This window comes from Opisthorchis viverrini (assembly GCF_000715545.1).
Source record: "Opisthorchis viverrini unplaced genomic scaffold opera_v5_146, whole genome shotgun sequence".
In the NCBI taxonomy this organism is placed as follows: domain Eukaryota; kingdom Metazoa; phylum Platyhelminthes; class Trematoda; order Opisthorchiida; family Opisthorchiidae; genus Opisthorchis; species Opisthorchis viverrini.
The window spans coordinates 585893-612147 of NW_008751801.1; the positions used below are offsets into that span (position 1 = coordinate 585893).

A 26255-nucleotide genomic window follows, 5' to 3' on the forward strand; every position below is an offset into this window, starting at 1 on the left:
TGAGAGCCAGGTTTCCGCGAACGCGAATATGAACGGGTGCTTAAGGCAAGCTTATTGCTTAATATCGCCATTTTGCTAAAATACTGAAGCAGTTTGTGTGTAATCACCTTAACACTATCCCTGCTGCATCAGGAGGTGGGAAGCCAGGAGTTTACTGCCGGAGAGGTTATTAGATTTAATAGCTGTGGGCCAAACCCCAGTTCCAAAGGGGACCGCGCAACCTAATCGTCTACTTTTTCAGTTGGTGTTTCCGAGAACTCCTCTGATTTTTCAGAACACTTTCCCCGCCATGAGACTTCGATTTGTGGATGCTTTTGTTAGGAGGGACGTTTTTACCCCCATGGATAAAAATTACAGTAGCTGCTACTTGTTGCTTGCGCAATACCAACTCTTGGATGATCGGATTTTTTTCACGAATGTGCGGCGAAGATTCGTGAATTTGGGTTTTTTGGGCTGTTCCACGCCGCCTGACTGGAGAAGAGTCTCAACCAGGCTATGTCGCGTCGATTGCGGTTTGGACAGCATTATCGAAGAGTATTTCTTTGGGTGGTATTCTAAAGAGGGTCGTCTCCACAGAGACATCCATCTTTAACTCAGCCAGCAGTCTTTCAATCGGCAGACCACAGTCAATTTCCTTTTGTGCATGGACCCCCAAGTGGCCTGCAATCAGCGTGGCCAACAAGGTGTTCGTAGGACTTTCCGGTGCATTGCTTTCAGGTTTGTAACTATGGCTATCAGGCTTACGGATGACGAATTTTTCCGCAGTCGGACAGCTCGCTGTTGATGGAATGGCTTTACAAGCAAAGCGTTTCACATTCCAGTAGTTGTGTGGTTTCAGCCGAAGTCTCCAGCTTTAAGGTCAACGCTAGTGGTTGATTTGAGGGTAGACTCAGCCGCTAGTCTCCGTACAGCTGACACAATCCAGATTATAACTAGTAAATTGGTGTGGAGATCAGACCTGCATCTTTTTTGTCTGATAACGAAATAAGCTATTGTAATTTTACATACGTTTGGAGATGCGTCCACGTGAGGCCTGCCGCCACACCAGCATCGAAGTTGTTGGTAGTCGTTGGTAGTCTTCAAACACCGCAGGAGGTGAAGCCCGGTGTTATTGTGATAAATATCTTTAGTGGCACTTCATTTATCGGTTTCGAAGGGTCATTTTAGCCCCCAATGTTCTTTTGCATCTGGGAGAAAAACTCATCTGTTGCTACCTCGGCTAAAGTAATTCAGAGTCCAGCATTCATTGTTTGCCAGAAGGAATTGATCCAGTCCCCCAACATGCATGTCAGAACCCCCTGGATAGTATTAGATCTCCGTCGGTGTTGCCAGTGCTCCGCAAAACACAATTTGGCTGTCTCACTTAGGAAGCAAATGACGAGATTTGCAGTTAAAAACAGGGACCACTGGATACCCGCGTTTCTTGCTGTGGACTATGCTTCATGTCTAGTTGGTGGAAAATTGTATGAAGGGCATGTTTGTGAATTGATAGAAACCGCGCATAGCTAATTAGTCAGAGACAAACCACGGTCAATCTAAAGAAGAGCTCCATTATCTCTCACATTTGGTGGGAAATCAGCCCATTAATTTTGGTGTTGGATGCCAATTCGTGTTTGTAGCTCCTTAGCCTCCCATTCATAGAGCACCACAGTGGATAACAATCATTGTGGCTTGATCGTCCAGTTTTTAGACTTTATTTGCAATCTTAAGCACTTCGAACATTTGGGCAACCAATCAAGTGCTAAATGTAGGCAATGTGCTTCTTTGGGTGAAAAAAATCATTCATCTCCAGATTGAGGTAGTCGATGTATATCAGACATTCCACGACGCGACCCAAGAAATTACTCAATGCAAAAAATAAACATTTCAGATTCAAGTACAGAGTTTTCAGGTTTGCTTGTCGGAAAAGAACGGTGTCATTGTTGATGTTGAATTCCCTACCCATCAGGAAACACCATGACTTCACAACTGTTTTACGAGTAGACGGTGTGGACGTTTATTGGAAACTTAAAAGAACACGAAAATCACATTCAGTGACACACAAGAGTCCGGTACGTTTTTCTATCCTTCATAACCACAAAATACGGAGCCTTCCTCATTAGAACCGGCGCGGTGATGGTAGAGGGATCAAAACGCCCTCAACGCCGTTGTAGCATCTTTTTGGCAAGATGCTTGAGAGCGCTTAGCAGATTGGGGCTAAACGAATGGATGTGGAGATCATATGACCCCTTTCACATCTGTCAAGGGCCTTCTGGGTTTTAGTAATAAGCAAAGTCTCTACAAATCATGGGTGATCCCTAAAAACCAATGTGGAAGCGTCTCATTACTGTCAATAACGGACTTTAGATCAAGCATCAGACCCTCTTGAGCATGTCCGTTTTGCGTCCGGACCGCAGATAGAAGAGAAGTCAAAACGATACAACTTGGTTAATCCAGCCTGTCACCAAATTTTAAACTGAAAGGCTTTTAGCTGGCCCACGGATATCCAACACAAGTGCTTGGCACTTAGCAATCAGATCCTTCCACAAGTTGGGACACATGAGTCAATCGGTTAACGAATTTCCAAAACAAAGAGAGGTACAATTATGTTTTCAAATAAAAACTTTATGGAACGCAATATGGGAAACTCCTTCCGGCCAAACTTCAGCAATGTAGCAGCTACTCTAGTATATTCTTTGTTAAGCCATCTTGTTATCTATTTGTTGGTTAGTAAGGCCTTGGCCGTAAGCTGTCTGAAGAGAACGACCCTCTAAATGTCCCTTTTTGTGGTTACTCGAAAGAATTATTAGGATCCACTTGGATCCATCCATTTGCACTCAAGATTTAATGGCCTGCCAGAAAGCAGGCTAATTTTTAAAGACAACGCAATGATGATTCACGTTCCGGGAACAGAATAACTGACACGGACACCCGACATAATCGGACCTATCAGACATCGTCCGAATCCTAAGAGTGAACCAAGATTAACCGACTTTGTTGGACAGAGTTTACGATAATCCAGTTTGGCCATCCCCATTCAATTATCCACACGACCTACTCATGTCATATTACTATTGTACTGATGCAAAGCATTGATGGAATATGTGAATAGTGTCTGATCAATTGTCAACTACCCCTCTCCTTATCTGGTGGGAAGCTCAAAGGTGGGGCGTCCTTCACCGAAATGATGTTTATTGACCAAAAAAACTAAGCGGTTACGAGCTACCAAACACGAGAGAAGAAACGTCATTTGCACAACGTTCTGAGACGTGAACATTCTCAAGCGTCCTCTTGAATAGTAAATAACAATGAACAAAAGCGCAACTCCCGTACTCGCTCTCAGTCAGGTGAGGAGCCGGAGCTTTGACACTTGACCAGACTCTAATCGCAGTTTCCATCAATAATATACACTTTTGCACTATGACTGTGACCGTTACTCATACATTAATTTTGAATATTGAGTGGCTCGTCAACTTCATATTGGAAACACCAGAGAAAACTGCTGAAAACAATTTATTTCCCCAGATAACAATTAGGAAACAGCATTATCTTCTCCAATGAATCCGAAAATACTAGGCTGAAGTTTCCTTAAGCTGTGTCTACAGTCTCCTATTGGATTCAAACCCCGTTTCTTGCCCCCCCCTCTGACCGGATCACATCGTCTGCAGGATGATTCATCAACATCTGCTGCGAGCTTTTTGTCGTTTAGCATTGTGAGTTTGTACTCTTCGCTATTGAATGGACGGGGTTTCGCGAAATGAATGTTTGCCGCAATGATGTGCAACATATCACAGAGTTAAAAGTTTCTTGTACAACTAGGTGCTTGGAGCTTCTCAAGGATGGTTCTGACGTTCTTGAGGCTCATCAGGTAACCACAGTTATCGAGTTTCTCTCAAACTTATGTCCTACTTGAACCCAAAATGGAGGTCTTTTTTGAGAAACACACTTATGTGTACTTTACTTTGGCTTTACTGTAGACTCAGCTGCACTCCAGCTGAATGCTTCGTTTGCAATCTTCTCGAATACTGTGTCAACGTAAACGTAAAGCAGTCCTTCCTCAGTACATTTAGTTGGACAGTGTTCTAAACCATAAAATCAGCTGGAGTTTAGCTGAGCATCCCGTTGAAACCAGATTAGTAGGCTGACGATTTTATTTCCTGACCAAAGCGAGGTCTTCTTATGCTGTCAAACGATTGGGCAATTCTTGGAAAATGAAAAAGAAAAGATAGTTTTTTGCAAAACATATTCTCCTAGACTTCAAACAGGTTCGGAAGAGGAAAGTTAGTCGTTTCTTGAGGGCTTGACTCCGCGGTAAGGAGAAATTTGAATAAAAACTTACCTACCTGTTCTTCCGAAAAGCTTTTCCCGAAAATTACTTTCTCAAGTTGAGATTTGACCATCTGGGTCACGATAGATGTTATTTTCAAAGATTACCGCTGAACTCCCATAAAACAATCTATATGTCCCCGCAGAGCAGAATTTTTCTTCTGATAAAGACCAGGTTGTCAAGTTCGGACAACGCCACCAAGAAAGTAATCTTACCAAAGTAATGGTACTTAAGACTTCCCTGAAGTTGTTCTGGATTGCCTAGCAAGATTTGTTCCTAAACGACATGGAAAAATTCAACACCACCCTGAAACGACCACTCATCACATGAGGTCACTTGTGGTTGGTCCATTGTTTTCTAGTACAGAGTGATGTCTCAAGAGGTTCCAATTTAACTGCAATGTTCTCGATTGTAGAATGTACTTGGAAACGTCTGCCAGAAGTGATATTTTTCAAGGTGTGGTATATTTTCAAAGAACCCCCTCAATAGTCCATACGACAGAACCGAAACTGGTTCACTCCGAGAGCACAGTATCTGTGAAAATATGCTCTGAATGCCCACCCAGGCGTACTCTCTTATGATATCCTTTCCAGTTAGGTTTTTTTTCATCTTGAGAACCGAAGTAATCTCAGTAAGGTACATGGCAAAACATCCAGTTCTCCAACGTCACCCGCGATCCAAGTGAAAATTCTTCCAAAGGTTAAAACTTCTTTGGATTGTAATTTCAGAAAACCTTTGAGGCGAGAAATAAAGCATTTCCGAAAAATATTGCAGACTGACTCTAATTGAAGGCTTAAAAACCCATTCAGTTTGTGTTTCCTTGATAAACAGTGTCAGAGGCCACTAACAATGGTCTTGACCATCTGGGTCACGATAGATGTTATTTTCAAAGATTACCGCTGAACTCCCATAAAACAATCTATATGTCCCCGCAGAGCAGAATTTTTCTTCTGATAAAGACCAGGTTGTCAAGTTCGGACAACGCCACCAAGAAAGTAATCTTACCAAAGTAATGGTACTTAAGACTTCCCTGAAGTTGTTCTGGATTGCCTAGCAAGATTTGTTCCTAAACGACATGGAAAAATTCAACACCACCCTGAAACGACCACTCATCACATGAGGTCACTTGTGGTTGGTCCATTGTTTTCTAGTACAGAGTGATGTCTCAAGAGGTTCCAATTTAACTGCAATGTTCTCGATTGTAGAATGTACTTGGAAACGTCTGCCAGAAGTGATATTTTTCAAGGTGTGGTATATTTTCAAAGAACCCCCTCAATAGTCCATACGACAGAACCGAAACTGGTTCACTCCGAGAGCACAGTATCTGTGAAAATATGCTCTGAATGCCCACCCAGGCGTACTCTCTTATGATATCCTTTCCAGTTAGGTTTTTTTTCATCTTGAGAACCGAAGTAATCTCAGTAAGGTACATGGCAAAACATCCAGTTCTCCAACGTCACCCGCGATCCAAGTGAAAATTCTTCCAAAGGTTAAAACTTCTTTGGATTGTAATTTCAGAAAACTTTTGAGGCGAGAAATAAAGCATTTCCAAAAAATATTGCAGACTGTCTCTAATTGAAGGCTTAAAAACCCATTCAATTTGTGTTTCCTTGATAAACAGTATCAGAGGCCACTAACAATGGTCCCTCCTGGGAGAGGGTTTACTGCTGAAGTGCACTTCATAGGCCAAGTAAAACTGGGTAGTATTCAACTGTGATATATTTTTTGTGGTTGTGTAGGCCAAATTGATTTCTTACCTTAGCAAATGTATTGAGATTTCTTTGGAAATTGGAAAACTTCATGGCATTAAGATGTTCATTCCATACTTTCCACGCTCTTCATGGAAGGTTCAGTAAGTATGAACCCCATAAGTCCTGGATCTAAAGATGTTGCCTATAAAGCAGGAAGTGGCAGGTTCCCATCATGTCACTGAAAACTCTTTGGCAGCCCACGGCCGGCTTTGCCTTCTGCTTCAGACTCATCAGGCAGGCGCAATCCCTGAGTTCCCGTCAACTTTATGCTCTACCTGAACCCAAGGTCGACTAAATTCGATAAATAATCTCATTTGCTTTCAAGCGGATCATGATAAACAGGAGATTCAGCCGGATTCAGCCTACCAAAACTAAATTCATTTGTAGACATCGGAGTCAGAATAAATTTACCATGGTGACGACGTTGATGGATAAGACTGGTCTTTATAGGAGGGGGTTTGTTTTAGTGTACATCTTATAGAGAATATGCACAGGTTTCACCACGCCATCCTAGTACCATCAAGTTTTAGGATGAGTACGTTACTTCTTGCTTGTGAAGTCGATATGAAGTGTCCTCCCAATCANNTCTACTACAATCCGTACGCTGTCTACGAGGGTTTTCGTAAGAACGCATTTTCTTGTGTCAGCCTCGTAATCATATTTTCTGAGACTGCAGACAAATGACATGCGCACATTATTGTACTTGGCGTAGTCTACTCTGTGCCCCGTGTGGTGCAGTCGATGCAGATTACCTCTGCATCGTAACGTTTCCTTATGTTCTCACGCTGTTGATAAAAAAATCCATTAACTAACCGATTCACAACAGTCATATGCAGCATTCACCACATTTCTAGACATTTCGGCTAACAGGTGAATATGTAGGACTGTTTCTCATCTTCTTCGAGTGTGAATCATTTGACGTGAGAATCAGCAGTCCGTTGCCTAGGCCGCGTGACCGGCCTAGCATTCCACACATCGTTTGATTGATTTGAATGAACGATTTTAAGAGCATTCTATTGATTGTTAACCGTAGAGCATTTCAGTCAATGTGCGACCGTTCTGCACCGCAGCATTGTCCTGGATTTTAGAAACGTCTCTCCGGGTGAATAAAGTGGAATTATTTATCTTGAGCTGCATTACATCGAACTTTACCGTTTTTCTCGAGGTTTCTGGTGACCAGGAATTACATCATTCAAGTTACCAACTCCATATAAAATCGTACTCACCGTGATCGGTGTCAAAGAAACATGAGAAGTAACCTAACTATGCACGTATTCGGTGTGCAGCGTGGGCCGATTTTATAGTTTTAGAATGCATTAGGGAACTAGATTGAAGAACCGTATTTATGGATGAGTAGCGTTCTAAGCGAACAATGCGTTCTGATTCAAACTCGTCAGACTGAAAACATGAAATCTGCGTAAGTGAACAGATCGAGAGATTAAGAGATTGAAGGGTAGATAAATGGATATATATATATGTATATATGTATAGATAGATAGATAGATAGATAGATAGATAGATAGATAGATAGATAGATAGATAGATAGATAGATAGATAGATAGATAGATAGATAGATAGATAGATAGATAGATAGATAGATAGATAGATAGATAGATAGATAGATAGATAGATAGATAGATAGATAGATAGATAGATAGATAGATAGATAGATAGATAGATAGATAGATAGATAGATAGATAGATAGATAGATAGATAGATAGATAGATAGATAGATAGATAGATAGATAGATAGATAGATAGATAGATAGATAGATAGATAGATAGATAGATAGATAGATAGATAGATAGATAGATAGATAGATAGATAGATAGATAGATAGATAGATAGATAGATAGATAGATAGATAGATAGATAGATAGATAGATAGATAGATAGATAGATAGATAGATAGATAGATAGATAGATAGATAGATAGATAGATAGATAGATAGATAGATAGATAGATAGATAGATAGATAGATAGATAGATAGATAGATAGATAGATAGATAGATAGATAGATAGATAGATAGATAGATAGATAGATAGATAGATAGATAGATAGATAGATAGATAGATAGATAGATAGATAGATAGATAGATAGATAGATAGATAGATAGATAGATAGATAGATAGATAGATAGATAGATAGATAGATAGATAGATAGATAGATAGATAGATAGATAGATAGATAGATAGATAGATAGATAGATAGATAGATAGATAGATAGATAGATAGATAGATAGATAGATAGATAGATAGATAGATAGATAGATAGATAGATAGATAGATAGATAGATAGATAGATAGATAGATAGATAGATAGATAGATAGATAGATAGATAGATAGATAGATAGATAGATAGATAGATAGATAGATAGATAGATAGATAGATAGATAGATAGATAGATAGATAGATAGATAGATAGATAGATAGATAGATAGATAGATAGATAGATAGATAGATAGATAGATAGATAGATAGATAGATAGATAGATAGATAGATAGATAGATAGATAGATAGATAGATAGATAGATAGATAGATAGATAGATAGATAGATAGATAGATAGATAGATAGATAGATAGATAGATAGATAGATAGATAGATAGATAGATAGATAGATAGATAGATAGATAGATAGATAGATAGATAGATAGATAGATAGATAGATAGATAGATAGATAGATAGATAGATAGATAGATAGATAGATAGATAGATAGATAGATAGATAGATAGATAGATAGATAGATAGATAGATAGATAGATAGATAGATAGATAGATAGATAGATAGATAGATAGATAGATAGATAGATAGATAGATAGATAGATAGATAGATAGATAGATAGATAGATAGATAGATAGATAGATAGATAGATAGATAGATAGATAGATAGATAGATAGATAGATAGATAGATAGATAGATAGATAGATAGATAGATAGATAGATAGATAGATAGATAGATAGATAGATAGATAGATAGATAGATAGATAGATAGATAGATAGATAGATAGATAGATAGATAGATAGATAGATAGATAGATAGATAGATAGATAGATAGATAGATAGATAGATAGATAGATAGATAGATAGATAGATAGATAGATAGATAGATAGATAGATAGATAGATAGATAGATAGATAGATAGATAGATAGATAGATAGATAGATAGGTAGTTAAGTAAATGAATGTAACCATTCTAACTGCTTCCACAATTCGCCAGCTCTTTTTCGTTATTTGACTCTTTAAACCAACCGAACAGCTGTGACCTAGGCAAATTAAATTAGTGTTTGGTGTCTGAGATTCCTGAAGTCTGAGAACCAAGCGCTGCTGTTGCTTTGTGAATCATCAACTAATTGTCTTGACAAAACGCCTGCCTTTTTAAGATTTTGCAGTACCCTACTAGATGGCTGACATTTAGGTCTTGGACACAATGTGAATTTGACGTTCGATCTTCACTTATGCAGCTAAGGAAGGGTCCAGATTTGTCATCCCGAAAAGGTTTCATCACCAGAATCCAGAACGAAATTTAAAGGATATCCGTTTTTTTGGGCTGAAACCTGAAGAACTAAATTGCTTCTTTATGACGGAAATAGCGATACGATTTAACTAAAGCCACCGATACGAAATACTTGCTGTAAATGATGGCGCTTGTCCAGCCGCCCACCATTTGTTTTGCACCGACGTAAGTATCTGTTATAAAACTGACTGTGATAGAACATGTAGTAGCTTACGCGTATGCGTATCAGAACATTTTACCCGTCATTTAAATCACGTGAGTGATCGATCGACACTCAAACTGTAAGCCCAGATCCGGAAAAGTGGCTCATCGAATACAAAGCACATCGAACCACTGTTTAGAGAACTGATCCCAAAACAGCTCTCAGCACTTTACTCTCCGAGTTAAATCGAAACTTGTTAGCTTTCAGCAAGGCTATGCTGAACAGACCATATTTTCCGATACTGTATGTATAAAAGACCTTGAACAAGGCTATCTGCTTATCTTGGAGTTAAGAACCAGACATAACTGAGCGACAAAATGACTGGCTTTGTTCTACGTTCCTACTTGTTCTTGCTTGTTGTTTGTTGGTAGTTCGGCTCCAGAAACATAAAGAGAATACCTCAAAAATAAAAGCTAGTTTTTGCTTGAAATAATCCACTACTTATCAGGTTGCCGAAAACGTTTTGACAGAACACTGATAGTTTCATCTCTCTTGAGGCTCATTAGGTAGGCAGGACCACCAGATCTCCGTCAGGCTTATGCTTTACCTGAAGCATACTGTACATGTATTCGGCATTATATCCGCAATGTACGCATTATAAGACCGATTCATGGCGAAGTAGAAGAAGTGGGTGAGATTTCCTCAGAAATGGCTGGGTTCGCTTCGATTCACTCCTGTCTACTAGGATAAGTTTAGTTCACAGGAAAGGTTATTCCAGCCCAACCTGAGTGGTGACCTTCGTCGGGAATATTGTCTGTCGTGCAGTATCACTAAAAGAGCTCACAAATATTCTCTAAGAATTGTAGACATTTGACAGAATATCCTGTGGTATACGATTGATCCGCATGACGATATTACTCAGACTGTGGACTCGAAAAAGTCTTCAGTAGTCAACAGTGTATCGTTATTCACAAAACATAATGCGCAGCTGTTTAACTAACTCATTCTTCCGTTGGAAATGCACCATAAGCGGGGAGACATTCTATCGACCGCTTCGTTTCTATAAGTTCATCACGCGTATGAGCACCAAGCAAAACTTGCGACCGAATAGGCGTTCAAGTCAGGGGTTAGTTTTCTTGGATTCCGGAGACAACTTTCATCTTCTGGGCTCAAAATAGATTAAAACGGAGTGTCTGCGAATTTCGTGCATCCCCAGACACTACTCATGTGGAGGACACCTGAGTAGGAGCCTTCGTCTGACTTTGGGTTGGATCTAAGCTCACATTTTCGAAAATGTACCGTAAAAAATGAGCCTTGCACACTTTTACATGGATATTAACCTTAACTTGTATTCGGATAAAGGATCAGCATGGACTCTATTTCTAATCGAGCGAGTACTCAATCAAATGTCCTTTGTGACATTGTGTCGTAAAGCAAGGAGTCAGCGCATGGACTGGTTACACTAAATGGACATCATTCAATATCCAATACCCACATCAAAGGAGCCAGGGAAGTTAGAAGGGATACTTCTAGCCTGACGTTGTTCACTACAAAGTAGGAACAACGATAACAACTTCTGAGTATTGAGGGCGTTATTCGCGCTCAGATGAGTTAACCAGGCCTCAACTCGTTGGCTTGCGCTCCACAGCTGGAGACTGTGAACCTTGAATCACGTGGGTTCCTGGGATAAAAGTTTAATTCACTGGCCATTTGAGGGGACAAAACCAATACTTGGCAGGACTATTTGTTGACTAATCAGTGGCGTTTGCAGGCATCAGATCTGCGTGTCATCATAAGTATCTCCTTTTAGTAGAATCTCTGTCCTTTTGTAGAGAGAGACTGGATGCCTGGTAAAGCCTAGTAGTGTAGTCCATGTGTCTGCAGGTGGAAAACCAAACCATACAATGTAACCTGGCGCTTTGTTGTAGTGAGTTTCACGGTGCTCTGGAATGAGGTTTTTGGCAGTATGTCGCTAGCTCATCTTGGGTTACACGTTGTTGGTCACGGCTTCTGATTCGTTCGCCCAGGTTGTGAATCTTCCTCGGAGAGCGTTCAGTCATCAATCGAGGAAACATCATCAATACGTGATACCGCAATTACGCGCCCTGATGTGTTTTAAAAGTGGGATGTTTTGGTTTACTACAGGGTAGTTTTACTGGTCCATTTGCCTGCACTGAACGCTTTGGTTCTGTTAATTGGTTAGTTTCTCCCCGCAGCTTGATCCAATCGAGCCACGATCAGATTAAGCGCCAACCCTGATTCCAGTGTGAGTATTTTGTACAATTCTATGTGGTTTATATAGTGTAACAGTTGTTAAAATTGGTCAGCAGAGGAGCATCTAAAAGGATATCCACTGTTCTGCTCAAATAGCCATTTGGGTCAATGAAATAGCTTCATTTCCTCAATTAGTCGAAAACACCGCCCCGACTGTTGGAGATGTGAAAGAAGCTAATGATTGCTACCGCACCAGAGGAATGTTCATGCTACAGATGAAAGAATAGAATAGCTCCAACGGATGTTTTGCACAGCTAAACGGGATTACTTACTCAAATGTCGTAGATATTCTACTACGCTGGGAAACACTTTAATAGCCGACGTCTTGTCAATGAGCGCCTCAAAAGAAAAGCCAGGAAAATGTTTCACTGTGGCCTAAGAACGACCTTTTGCATCCTGATATCTAAACCGGATCACGCATATTCGTGCAATATACACACTTATTCTTAAGGGTACTGTCTAAAAACCAGTGTTCTGTTCGACCCATTTATGCAAGCATCAAGCGGGCTAGGTGAGCAGCAATGGTTCCAGGTTGGAAAAATATTTCCTTCCCCGAGAAATTAGGATAAACGAATCTGTTGCATTTCATTATTTAATAAGAGAAAACCATAGGGAAACAGTGTTCGAGTCAAGTAAGTGACCAACGTTTACACACACACACAGACACAGTTCATGTGGGTTAGGAAAGTTGGCATAATGGAAACTCAGAGCTGGAAAACAGGCTGGTTAGCTTGCTGCTGGGATCTCCAAATAGTGTTTGGTTCTATCCTTGTCCCACGCATCCTCCAAGGTTTTGCAATGCTGACCGGCGGTCAGCACCGTCACTGGGATCAGTGGATGCGTTGTTTGTTGTAGATAACTCTGTAGCAGAGGAAGGTGAGAAAATGAAATAGAATAGATACACGAGAGCTTACGTAATTCGCTACCCATGCACCTAACTCGGATCCGTTTCCTGCAACCACGTACCAGTCTATCAGACACAATTATTGGGACGCCAGCTGGCACAAATCAGTAAACTAATTAAGGACACTGAATGTGTTCCACTAAGTTAGTCCTCCCAGATGCTTTTCTGTTAGCTGGGTTGAGTATTTGTCGAAATTGTCGTAGCCGCGCACAGTAAATTAGCGGTGAGTCGCAGCTTGGTGGTAGTTCACTGTGCAAGCCCATACTTCGTGCACTGCTTACTTACTGTGTGCTCACGGTGTCAACTAGTTCGATGAGGACACGTTTTGAGTCAAATTGCCAATATCAACGAACAGATGGACATTCATTTGTGCAACCTGCACGACCATTATTATTCACCATTGTCAAGGAAATTTCTTGCTCCTGCACCGATATGTATGTGAAGTAGAGCATCGCAAACGAGCGATTCAGCTGGATTAGGTTGAGTCTTCTGCCAGAACTAATGTCGCGTGCAAACTGGAGGGTTTGTCGAAATACGTCTCATTTGGGCCTGAGTAGAACATAAGTTTGACGGGAAGTCGGGGACTCAGTCTACGTAATGAGCCTCAAGAAGAGAAAAATGTGTCTTCTGCTGTTGGAATGTTTTCAGCAACCTCCGCGTTACGTCTGGAGTGGAAACATGCTAACGGTGCTCGCTAAGTAGGTAGAATGGTTTGAGCCATCATAGTGCTGAGCCACTATCCTATGTGAATAGTGTAACTAAACGTACAATCCTTATACGCGGAGTCAGAGTATCCATTATTCGCCTGGCGGCCACTTTCTGAGAAGAGAAACTGTGCACAATTCGCTAACAGCGAACAAACGCACAGATGGGCGTAATAAATGCCAGACAATACGGAAGGAAGAACCAAACTTCACTTAACTGGGCTGTTGCAGGATTTCAGCTAAACAGCCTCTGTTTACTGTCAACTATTATTCATACTCTGCTGCCCGCAGCGGTCAAGCTTGACAGCCTACCAGCCTGAACGTAATTCATACAGTCGCAATTAGTCAGTGGCACAATGGTCTACTAGATTTATATTCCGCTCCAGAATACTGGAATGTTACTAATCTGAACACAGGCTGCCCTAAATGAGTAGCCTGGGCAATAGGCGCATGGTACTCAACGATCAACTCACGTGAGCATAAGATATGGCATTCTGTTTCTCCCGAATCGAGCATTTTCCACCAATGTAGACGAACAGCTCGCCTCCGGTATCAATGAAGTAAACATCATCTTCTGCGACCATCTTTTTCGGTGCACCATTGCCCGAAATCAACTGGAAACGAAGTTCTCCAGAATCGTCGCTCAATCTGGAATGAGGTGATAGGAGTAAAGAGGAAAATGTATGATTTCTCGGTATTGCTGTGATGAAACGACATTCAGCCATTCTGAAATGGATATCCTGTTGGTTCCGTTGGAAGCTGCTAAACATTTTTAGCTTATCTGACGAAATGTGCTCCGGGAAATTACACGAAAGGTCACGAGAAAGGTAATATTATCTTGAAGGGTAGTCAGGCTGATGGATGTAATGAACACTGATGAGTCTGGATGACAAAGAACGCAGCCCGTCTTTACGTTAGACCAGACAGTACTCACACAAATATGAACAATAACCACTCTGTGAAATTATGCACAAAAGAATTATCAATGATTTTAAGAATCAAGTGCTTACGAAAGACCACACGTCCCATGGGTAAGCTAACCTTACTTGTGGAGGATTTCACGTGTACATCAAGTGAGTTAGCATCAGTGGATTAGCTTAGATCTGGGCTCTAGGCTTCCACAGAGATGTCGTTGCTCAAAAAGCTCAACATGTGTGACCTAGTGATGTGAATCCCGTGATAGAAGGATGAGCGGCGCTATATCTTGTGTACGTGCGAGTTAATCACACTGCTGATTAACAGTGTTCAAACTAATAGCCAGGAGTTCGCGTGTTCGAGACTCTTCGGAGTTTCTGGAGATGCGCACTGCTGATGATTCACAATAAAGATGAAACAGTTGTACAGGGCTTCTTGGCTTTTCAACATAGATTGGCTTCACTTACAGGACGAAATCTCCGCAAAAACGACATACACTGTGGTGTCAAAACAACTTACCTATACATACGTGTAGTCATCTCATAGTCCGTTTTGTTCTTTTTCACTGGTACATCAGGAAGTATCCTCAGAAATTCATCCTGTAAAGCAAAAAGAAAAAACCACCATGGTTCGACGACAACAAAGCTAAAAATTTATCTTATTTTGTCCTTTGCTGAAAGGTTTACTGTTTAACGAGATGCTTTGGAACCTGAAAGCAGTTTCTTGCTGTGATCGGGAGAGTATGATAATTTTGAGCGGAGTTCACGCACGATTTCCGGTAATTCAAGGGAATTGTTTGGACAGGCTATTCGAACAAACAAAATAAGGCAGGATGGTGTCGTGCCCAAGTGCGGGTTGACAAGCCTGCTGTAGTTCAGTGGCATAGTGTTCAACTACTGATCGGAAAGCTATAGATTTGAATCCTCCTGGTGACTGGTGAAATGCTGCTATATCCGACGTAGATGAAGATGAAACGGCTAGATAATGTGTATAAATTTCCCAGCATACTCCACCTAGCAAAAATATATGCACACGTCATCAACGCTGGAGTGCAAACGAAAGTGGGCTAATAGCCAGAGTTCGCGTGTTCGAGACTCTTCGGAGTTTCTGGAGATGCGCACTGCTGATGATTCACAATAAAGATGAAACAGTTGTACAGGGCTTCTTGGCTTTTCAACATAGATTGGCTTCACTTACAGGACGAAATCTCCGCAAAAACGACATACACTGTGGTGTCAAAACAACTTACCTATACATACGTGTAGTCATCTCATAGTCCGTTTTGTTCTTTTTCACTGGTACATCAGGAAGTATCCTCAGAAATTCATCCTGTAAAGCAAAAAGAAAAAACCACCATGGTTCGACGACAACAAAGCTAAAAATTTATCTTATTTTGTCCTTTGCTGAAAGGTTTACTGTTTAACGAGATGCTTTGGAACCTGAAAGCAGTTTCTTGCTGTGATCGGGAGAGTATGATAATTTTGAGCGGAGTTCACGCACGATTTCCGGTAATTCAAGGGAATTGTTTGGACAGGCTATTCGAACAAACAAAATAAGGCAGGATGGTGTCGTGCCCAAGTGCGGGTTGACAAGCCTGCTGTAGTTCAGTGGCATAGTGTTCAACTACTGATCGGAAAGCTATAGATTTGAATCCTCCTGGTGACTGGTGAAATGCTGCTATATCCGACGTAGATGAAGATGAAACGGCTAGATAATGTGTATAAATTTCCCAGCATACTCCACCTAGCAAAAATATATGCACACGTCATCAACGCTGGAGTGCAAACGAAAGTGGGCTGATCCGTCAAGATATGCTACTGCTGTCCAGCTTCAGATATCCACCCCCCCCCCACAGATTATTGTAAGGGTTCAGATTGTGCCGCTTGGCTACAATATGAATCGAAGTTCCCGTTATTGTAAGACGCAAATCCATTACGGGGCAGATTAAAAGATAATGGTGCTCATTCGTGAGCACCATGTCTAGTTTTACTGCTGAACTGAGTCGATAGACCAAACGCATCGTGTGGCTGACTGCAGGTGTGGTTTGTTGAGTTACCAGGCAAAGCGTACCAATGCTTGGTACCCGACTAACTTGACTCAATATTAGTACATCGGAAGATGAAGAACAACTGTTTGTTTCTTTCGCATATTTGAAGATTCAAATGCCTTATGGAACGCATGTAACCTGATTGCCCGTGGGAATGTTTGAGGTGATGAATAATGCACAAAGTCATTCCAGTCATTCCAGTGTCTGGATTAGGATACCAGGGTTTCTTGAACACGGATCCCGGCCCAACACTAATCGGGGACAAAGGCGGAATCCATAAACGTTTGGGAGCTAGTTATGCGGCCCATAGGACAAACGAAATTGATACCGATGAATATACAGTTTGTTTTAACCAGCATGGTACTAAATCAGAGAGTAGCACAGTTTGTAGTAAGAAATTGAGGTCTTTTGAACTTGCCTTCATAGGCAGGGAGGGCCAACATTTTAGAATGTTTCCCAGACTATCAATGTGGCATCTCACGCCCATCTGAGTCATTAAATACACAATCAAATGGCGTCTTTACTAGAATATGTGGCCCAACTCTACGTGTACGTTAGTAGTTATACGAATCATCAGGATTTTGTAATTACCTTGCCAAATTTAATTAGGCCCGATCATTAAGTGGTTAGACTACGGTTTAATATTTCAAGAAACAGATGTTTGATTTAGGGGTCTTTCACACTGGTGACGCTCTCTTTATTTCTGGAAAGTTGGGGGATATAAAAATATTTCACTGGAGAGACCTAAGTGAGGTCCAATTTAGGGGGATGGAAACTGTGTTATGTTTATTTAGCCAAATATTTCGTGGAAGAACTGATCACATCCAACTTATGCCAAACACAATTAAGGCTGAAAATTGCGAAATTTGTTTAATTTCAAAATGACTATCCACTCAGTCTGCACAGTTATTACCAAATTTTGTGTGTGACATATGAACAAGTTGTTCTGCTTACATTGTCCTCAGTCGAAGCCTCGTCCAACACGTAGGTCTTGCATCTTCCAAGTCGTTCGCTTTCCAACACTTGAAGGAACTGAGCTGCCTGAAACAGATCATTTTAAATCATATATGGAATATGAGTTGGTGATAGAAGATTCATCTTCTAAGGGTATCATTACTAGTCGGTTTAATTTCAGGTATGTGCAATACCTCAGGGCTTGGTAGAATAACGTTTCTATGGGTAGCTACCTCTTACGGTTAGGTGCAATTTGTAAAACACGAAAGATTGGAAAGATGGTCACGTTTACGAGAAAGCGTATGTCTAGTCATTCGCCGGAATAAGGAAGATAACTGATGTCTGTCCAAAATGCACATGTTAGTAGGTCAAAGCAGTTATGACGGCTTACGTCGTTCTACTGTATGGCTGTGAGCCTGTTCGAGCAGCTGAACTGAGACATCTTCAAGTGTTCGACAATTGTTGTCTTAGAATCATAGCTCGTGTGGGTTGGTGTCGGCGAATCCATAACGAGACAATTAGAAAGCGGGTTTTTGGTTGTGCAACGGTTACTTCTGTTGAAGAATGTGTCCAGCACCAGAAGCTGGTGGATGTGTTGCGTATGCCGACTATCGTTTGCCGATCAGAGTGCTGTTTTCCATGCTCACCTCAGAGTGGCGAAAGAAGAGAGATTCTGTAGAAGAGAGATTCTGGCGCTGTCAGTCAGCTGAGGATTGATGTGAAGCACTCTATCTAGCAAAGGTTGCAATCTGGTTGGAAATGGGTTAAGTAAAAGAAGAGCACTATCAACCAACCACAGACTCTCCCCAGAGACACAAAATCGATTAGCAGTAGTTCGAAGTTAGTGGTTTCAAATGAGCGATGACAAAACAATTCTTCGAGCTTGGTGGGTGGGGGGCGTTTAATTATCTAACTCACACAATATCGTTCTTCTTTGTTGCTATGCTTCCCGTTCCATTGATAGGCGGTGGAACCTAAATCCGAAATAAACACATCACCCGAATTGAGGGAACTGGCGGACAAAGGAACTTCCTTCATAACGACCAGCTTCTCTTTCTCTTGCAGACAGAAATGAAGAAGCCGAGGCTGGTATTCATTTGGTGTGACATGGCGGAAGCCGCTCTCATATCCGCCATTCAGGATACTGCAAAGAAAAAGACGAAAATTTAATTGGCTTGTATCTAGCCATAAAATGACCGCTGAGTATTTCCAGATGCTAAGTTCACAGGTCACTCTGAATTTCATTAGGATGGAAACTAAGTCATTCCCAGATAGTTAAATTAGGAATTTTTTGCACGCCCTTCACTCCCATTGTGGATTTGCTTGTACCTATTTGCCCTTTGTTATTCTCAGTTTTGCCTCAAGATGCCAAAGTATCTTCTTGAGATTGCTGTGTTTACTCGGTTCTGTGTATCAGTAATTTGTTACCCTGCTGTGACAGAATGCCCATATATTTGACAACAGATTTCTGAAAAGAACCATGCTGGATCGGCTTTTCCAGCTTTCTCATTTTTTTGCTTACCGGATACTTGGGAAATAAGACTTGAACAGCTTTGACTCAAAGTTCTCGACCTCACGATGCTGAACGCGAAAGAAGAGAGATTCTGTAGAAGAGAGATTCTGGCGCTGTCAGTCAGCTGAGGATTGATGTGAAGCACTCTATCTAGCAAAGGTTGCAATCTGGTTGGAAATGGGTTAAGTAAAAGAAGAGCACTATCAACCAACCACAGACTCTCCCCAGAGACACAAAATCGATTAGCAGTAGTTCGAAGTTAGTGGTTTCAAATGAGCGATGACAAAACAATTCTTCGAGCTTGGTGGGTGGGGGGCGTTTAATTATCTAACTCACACAATATCGTTCTTCTTTGTTGCTATGCTTCCCGTTCCATTGATAGGCGGTGGAACCTAAATCCGAAATAAACACATCACCCGAATTGAGGGAACTGGCGGACAAAGGAACTTCCTTCATAACGACCAGCTTCTCTTTCTCTTGCAGACAGAAATGAAGAAGCCGAGGCTGGTATTCATTTGGTGTGACATGGCGGAAGCCGCTCTCATATCCGCCATTCAGGATACTGCAAAGAAAAAGACGAAAATTTAATTGGCTTGTATCTAGCCATAAAATGACCGCTGAGTATTTCCAGATGCTAAGTTCACAGGTCACTCTGAATTTCATTAGGATGGAAACTAAGTCATTCCCAGATAGTTAAATTAGGAATTTTTTGCACGCCCTTCACTCCCATTGTGGATTTGCTTGTACCTATTTGCCCTTTGTTATTCTCAGTTTTGCCTCAAGATGCCAAAGTATCTTCTTGAGATTGCTGTGTTTACTCGGTTCTGTGTATCAGTAATTTGTTACCCTGCTGTGACAGAATGCCCATATATTTGACAACAGATTTCTGAAAAGAACCATGCTGGATCGGCTTTTCCAGCTTTCTCATTTTTTTGCTTACCGGATACTTGGGAAATAAGACTTGAAAAGCTTTGACTCAAAGTTCTCGACCTCACGATGCTGAACCGCTGCCCCATTAAGAAGCGTGTCCAATTCCACAGTCTTATAGGCAGCTGTACCGTATTCGTCCTAGGACAGAACAAATTGCAAAAACGGTGTTATAGGACTGCCTGAAAAGTGAATAAACTTGACAGTATGTTCAATTCGGACAAAACGTAAAGTTGCACAAGCTTGTCCCGATTACCAGTCACTTAGAGTTAGAATGTGGAAAGAATGCTCAATAAAATTCACAGCTCATGAACCCACAGAACGGTGAACAAATCAGTTATCTCCGTACATCACTCTTGATAGCCTATAGATAATCACAGGGTGAGGTTTGTTTAATGTGTCCACGATGAAATCCAAATTAGCGCCCTGGTTTGCAGTACTCACCCAGATGATTCCTAAACAATTCCTGAGTGTATTTGTTCCCTAGCGAAGGCAGAAAACGAACAGGGATTTTCCCCCTGAACATCCTGGACCCAAAACACGGCAATTCTAGTCTTATTCAGGTGACTCGGGTAACTTTGTCCACCACGACTGTAACAACCGATAGCGGTGAAATAAACCTTAATAATCCTCACCAGCTCTTAACATTCAGGTCATCCCGAGCGAGGAGGAGTCCTTTCCATCTGACTTAAATCGGCTAAGATGGAAAAAGACAAATTAGGACAGTCTAGGCTAGCAATAGAATCCCAGATAGTCGGTTTATGATACGTTTCTGCATCTGCAGTTTTGGCCTCAGTTCAGATTATATTCGTAACGCGTTCCAGGAAACCACGTCCAGGCGTGTATCTTATCGTAAATCCAACCAAATCAAGTACAGCAAAGAAGAGCTTGCTAATTTCCGAGTAAATCGGATCAGTAGTAACCAATATATCGGCCATTTTATGTAATGGGCAGCCAGTCTGCGTATGTGTGTATAGGGTTTTTGTTATTTTCGGACTTCGCCGTTTTGTGTCTTCTCCAAGGTCGGAGAATGAAAGCTCATCCTCACGGGTTGATCACTTCTGTGCAAAACTTTGCTCTGTTTATGGGTTTCCCTAAAATTCCGCTTGGAAATAACAAACAGAAAAATAAAGGACTTCTCTAAATAGGGTTCGCAGTTCAAGTTTATTGAGGTAGGAAATGTTATTGGCTTTATCATGTTAATTTTATTTGACGGTTCACAAGAGTTCCTGTGAATTCTCTTAATTTGACAACAAGCGGATTCTGTCGATTTTTTGGCCCTTCTGTTTATTACCTTATTATATGTATCAAATTAAAAAAATCACAATAAACTCTACCAGTGTGTGTATTAAAATGCATAAAAGTGAAACAAGTATGACTTACGATACTACTGTGTTGTCCGATCCAGAAATGAATATTGTACTCCAACTTATCATTGCGTTTTGTGATGCTCAGGACTATATAGGAGTCTCCGTTGAAAAACTGACCATAATCGTTTTCGTTGACCGGGGTGGGTCGAAAATTCTGAAGTTAAAGTTGAGTATGGTCAGGACAACTGTGAATTGACTAGGCAGTCGTTCAGACTATGGGGCGAATTTACATGGAGTCGTTCCGAATTGGTTTTGCCACATTATTTAACTGTTAATAAAGCAAAAGAGCTGTGGTACACTCTTGAAATCCGAAAGAGGGCTTTCGAGCAGTGTCGTTTATATTCGACTAGCACACACTTGGGTCATAGAAACAACTTGATGATACCACCCCCATTGGTGACCAAACTCTGAGGAGAAACTGCGAAGATGTCAAATTCGCTGCTGAACTCAACAATGTTCTACAGATACACTCGTCTGCATAACAATCTGATTTTCACCGGAAACTCACCTGGAACCCAGCTGAATCTATCGTTTATGCTGCTGTTCTTCGGCCGAACGTGCTGCACCAGGCCGCTTCGTGTTTCGGCCGGTACAATGTTCGTAACGCAGTACACATAAGATTGCGATCGATAATCCACGACCGGTTTCGCCCCTCTTGGGGCTCATCAGCTAGGCGCAGTCCTCGAGTTTCCGCCAACCTTTTGTCCTAGTTGAGGTCGAACGGTGAGATAGTTCGAACATACACATATTTGCATACCAGTTCTGGTTTTCACAGGCGACTCATCCGAACCCCAGCCGATACCCGTTTATGATGAGCCCCAAAAAGGAGAAAAACTGTCGTAGGCCGCTGGAGAGTTTTTGCCAACCCTATGTGTACGGTGCCATCAACTTCATATTCACAGTGAATCTAAATCTGTTTTCACGAAACATATGGGTCTAATCCACGGGATAAATGTTCCTTCTGCTACACGTTTTTCTTTTATTCTCAGCTGACGAGGACAGAAAGTACATACATAACGATGTCAAATGCTTTGATAGGGTTGGCTCAGAAAATAATGAGTATGACTTGGATGAGGAAGTATTCACACTTAAAATGAAGAACTTGAAAATCAGATTCGACTGTTGAAAACACTCCGAAGCGGATAGTTCATTGAAAAGTTAAAAAAAAATCTGTAACAAGTTTACTTGGATACGCCAGACAAAAAGCCGTGGCTCTGTTTGACGAAGAACTGGCTCCCAGGATGGCTCTCCATAAGCAGCTTCCTCTGAAACAATCAAAACACGATTTTAATTTCGGGTATTCATTGGGTGGTGAACAAGTACATGAGTGAAATTCCGCATGAGATCTCCAAGAACAGAGGGCAACTGGGACATACGATTAAGGAATGGCATCTCCTCTCAATTTCTATTATCTTCTAAAAATTTTCGAAACCGATCAGCGATGTATCATTCAAAATTGCCTTTGTTGCTTTTCGCTCTATCTTCAACCTTCATGAACTGACAGAATCACATGCGATGCGCTTTTGCAAAACTGAAGACACAACAGCTGTGGAGTATAGTTTTTAACTTAAACTTGAAGAACGTTTAAAGAGAATTCACGTTAAAAACCTGTGTTTGCTTCTAAAAAACCGACCGTTTAAGTTATGCCAGCAAATTCACAAATTATAAAATATTGGGTAAAATACTGCTATTTATTAAAAAGTCTATTAGGCTTACGTTGTTTTGTCTGGCATCCAGAATATTTCTTCGACCAAACTTTTGAGGATCTTCATTAGCAAGTGGAAGCTGGTGCGCATTATTTTTTTATCTGGATAAGTATATTGATCATAATGTCTGTAAATCTCCTTGCACTGTTTGACGTTAACTTAAGTGAACTTGGTCATTGAGATTCACACTCTCATTTTTTGCCCAGGAATATAATTCCTGGTATAATATACTATAATATAACAATAAATAATAATAATATACAAGTAATATAATATAATGTCCGGTAATAACATATAATACGTATCACCGGGGTCGAAGTGTACTAAGAATAAGTGCCTGAATATATATATATATATATAACAATTTTATATGAAATAATGTATCAGCCATAGACCGAACCTGTAAACGACTCGAAAAATTATCACTTTTGTGAAATTGAGTTGCCTTGAATGCTACTTTTATGTAGCCTACGGAAAGTGTTGTTGAAACGTAATAGACTTCGTAGTTATTTTATTGGTCAGATGAGTAAACGCAATCTAAAACGTTCCACTATTTATGCTCTGGGGCCAAGAACTATAAGCTCTCACTGTCACTGAAACAAAAAAGAACTTACTTTTGACTTGCTTTTCAAGGTCAGAACCAAACAGGGCCAAATTAGTGTCTTTCCATCCTATTTCTTCCTCCGTCATTGTGTATCAAACAACCCGAAATTTCCACAATTGATCGCCTGTTCCCGCTGTATGGAGCCGTGGATAGTGGCTTAATCCGTAGGTCTGTCTGTCTAATAGCGACATTGAGATTTTAAAATCTAGAGATAGGCGAATAGCTATGTTGTGCAATCATGCGCACACAAGCTCTACCAATCAATGAACACTGCAATCAGCTGTTTGATCAGTATGTCAGGCTCGGAGAATATGATCGCAGGGTTACTATTTCTCACCTTTAACGATGCACGTCACTGTAGAAATTTCAGAGAAATCTCTGAAAAGCTAGACTGAGAAGTGGCTCTAAAAGTGAACTACCGATCTTGCTGCCTAACGAGACTCTCGTGTACTCCGAGCTGTTTCTAGGTCGTCTACGCCTACCTTAAAAACAGTGTTAACTTTGACTCAGCCCTAGTTTCAGAGACGATCACCTTACTCAGACTGTTGCCAGTTTTATCTGGCTGGGAACAGAGTGCCAGGCATAAGGGAAGAACACTGACGACAAGCCATTCATTCCGTATGAGATTCAAGTACACGGTAGTCCCTACCGCATTCTGAGTAATCACTTGTTTTTAGCGTTCTTTCAGTGAACTGTCGATGAAGGTGGTGTCTGCTATAACCGACATCGTATCGTCGTACCGCAGGTGTCAGATATGATACAATTTCTCCATCGATCCTTTGAGTTAATCTGTTTCTGGATGCCTCAAGTTAAACAAAGTGATTCACGAGAAACAAGTGGGTGCCTTAATTACTACTCTAATTTTAAATATACACTACTTAGTTTGTTCAACGGCACACAGCAAAATAGCTGCCTGAATAACTCAGGTAGAAGCAGCAGCATCTGAAGAAAACGCGCGTAACATGGTGAACACTTCCAGGGATGAATTTTTATAAGAAAATAGGTAATGATCTCTGGTGGTTTTAACGCTGTCCACCTCATTTCTGAAGTGCCTAATTATAATCAATATTGTTTTTTGTTGCCTTACACCACTGAGGACACTCGATGACCACGTTCGAGTCTGGTTCGAGTCTGGTTATTTGTTCTAGTCTATTTCGATCTTATTTCACAAAACAAGCTTATCAAAATCGCCACTCAGCCTCCAACTCTTGCTGCATAAGCAATATCAAAATTCGAGATATATTTTCGGTAAAAGCACCACCAGTCTGCCCGACTGAACAAAAATGACCAAAAATGACCATCCAAGTATCGGTCTCCGTTTGGATTAAATTAGTTCTGTGATGATGACAGACTAAAAAAAATGACAGCCTAATCATATCTTAACGCACGTGAGCAGAAAACCTCATCTAAAATCTACCTTGTTATGAATGGTTGTTTGCTTGTATACTGTCTTCAGCAGTTCGCTCCTGGTAGCCGCTTATCAGAACAGACTCTACATTTGGGCCCCACGTCTCGGCGTTGATTAGGTGTTTAATTCACCAATTAATGACGTATAGGAATCAGCAGAGAATCAAAACAGACTCACGACCAGAGACCTCACACAGGAAATTTCTCTGAGGAAGAATAAATTCGCGACGTGAGTGACACTGGCCTCTGGGTAGTAGTCCATCGAAAAGCCGGTCCTCCCATGACCACGTGATGTGGATTCCGCGATTGGAGGATGAGTGATGGTAAAAAATCTAACTTGACCTCATGCACTTGTGATCCCCACTTGTTTTGCTCATCGGTACCTGTCAGTCGCTTCGGCGCAGAGGCCGTCCCGTCCGACACCCGTTTGCTAGCATGTGTGTGTGAATGTGCGCAGCCGACCTACATGCTCACGTGCGTTAGTATTCCGCTTGTTGAGCCTGCCTTGACTTGTCTTTTCATGAGTTCCGTCTGATCGCAACCCCAATGAGAATCATAAGACCGCAAACTACACTATTGAGCCAACATTCCGCCCTCCGCTGTCTGGTGTGCGGCTGTACCGCACTGTACCACACTTGTTGAAGCTACGAACCACTATTTATGCTCTGGGGCCAAGAACTATAAGCTCTCACTGTCACTGAAACAAAAAAGAACTTACTTTTGACTTGCTTTTCAAGGTCAGAACCAAACAGGGCCAAATTAGTGTCTTTCCATCCTATTTCTTCCTCCGTCATTGTGTATCAAACAACCCGAAATTTCCACAATTGATCGCCTGTTCCCGCTGTATGGAGCCGTGGATAGTGGCTTAATCCGTAGGTCTGTCTGTCTAATAGCGACATTGAGATTTTAAAATCTAGAGATAGGCGAATAGCTATGTTGTGCAATCATGCGCACACAAGCTCTACCAATCAATGAACACTGCAATCAGCTGTTTGATCAGTATGTCAGGCTCGGAGAATATGATCGCAGGGTTACTATTTCTCACCTTTAACGATGCACGTCACTGTAGAAATTTCAGAGAAATCTCTGAAAAGCTAGACTGAGAAGTGGCTCTAAAAGTGAACTACCGATCTTGCTGCCTAACGAGACTCTCGTGTACTCCGAGCTGTTTCTAGGTCGTCTACGCCTACCTTAAA

At 41.1% G+C, this 26255-nt stretch overlaps 1 protein-coding gene across 1 annotated transcript; it reads right to left on the minus strand.

Moving 5' to 3' along the window:
* Nucleotides 1–12584: 12584 nt before the first annotated feature.
* T265_06746 (hypothetical protein) lies at nt 12585–25935 on the minus strand (the record flags this gene model as incomplete). The annotated part of the gene is made up of 11 exons (XM_009172091.1): nt 12585–12869; nt 14090–14264; nt 15051–15116; nt 15781–15860; nt 17533–17619; nt 18451–18676; nt 19455–19607; nt 19986–20113; nt 21356–21496; nt 22528–22607; nt 25778–25935. 11 exons carry the CDS (start codon nt 25851–25853, stop codon nt 12735–12737), a joined length of 1347 nt encoding a protein of 448 aa, XP_009170355.1.
* Between the last annotated feature and the right edge of the window lie 320 nt (nt 25936–26255).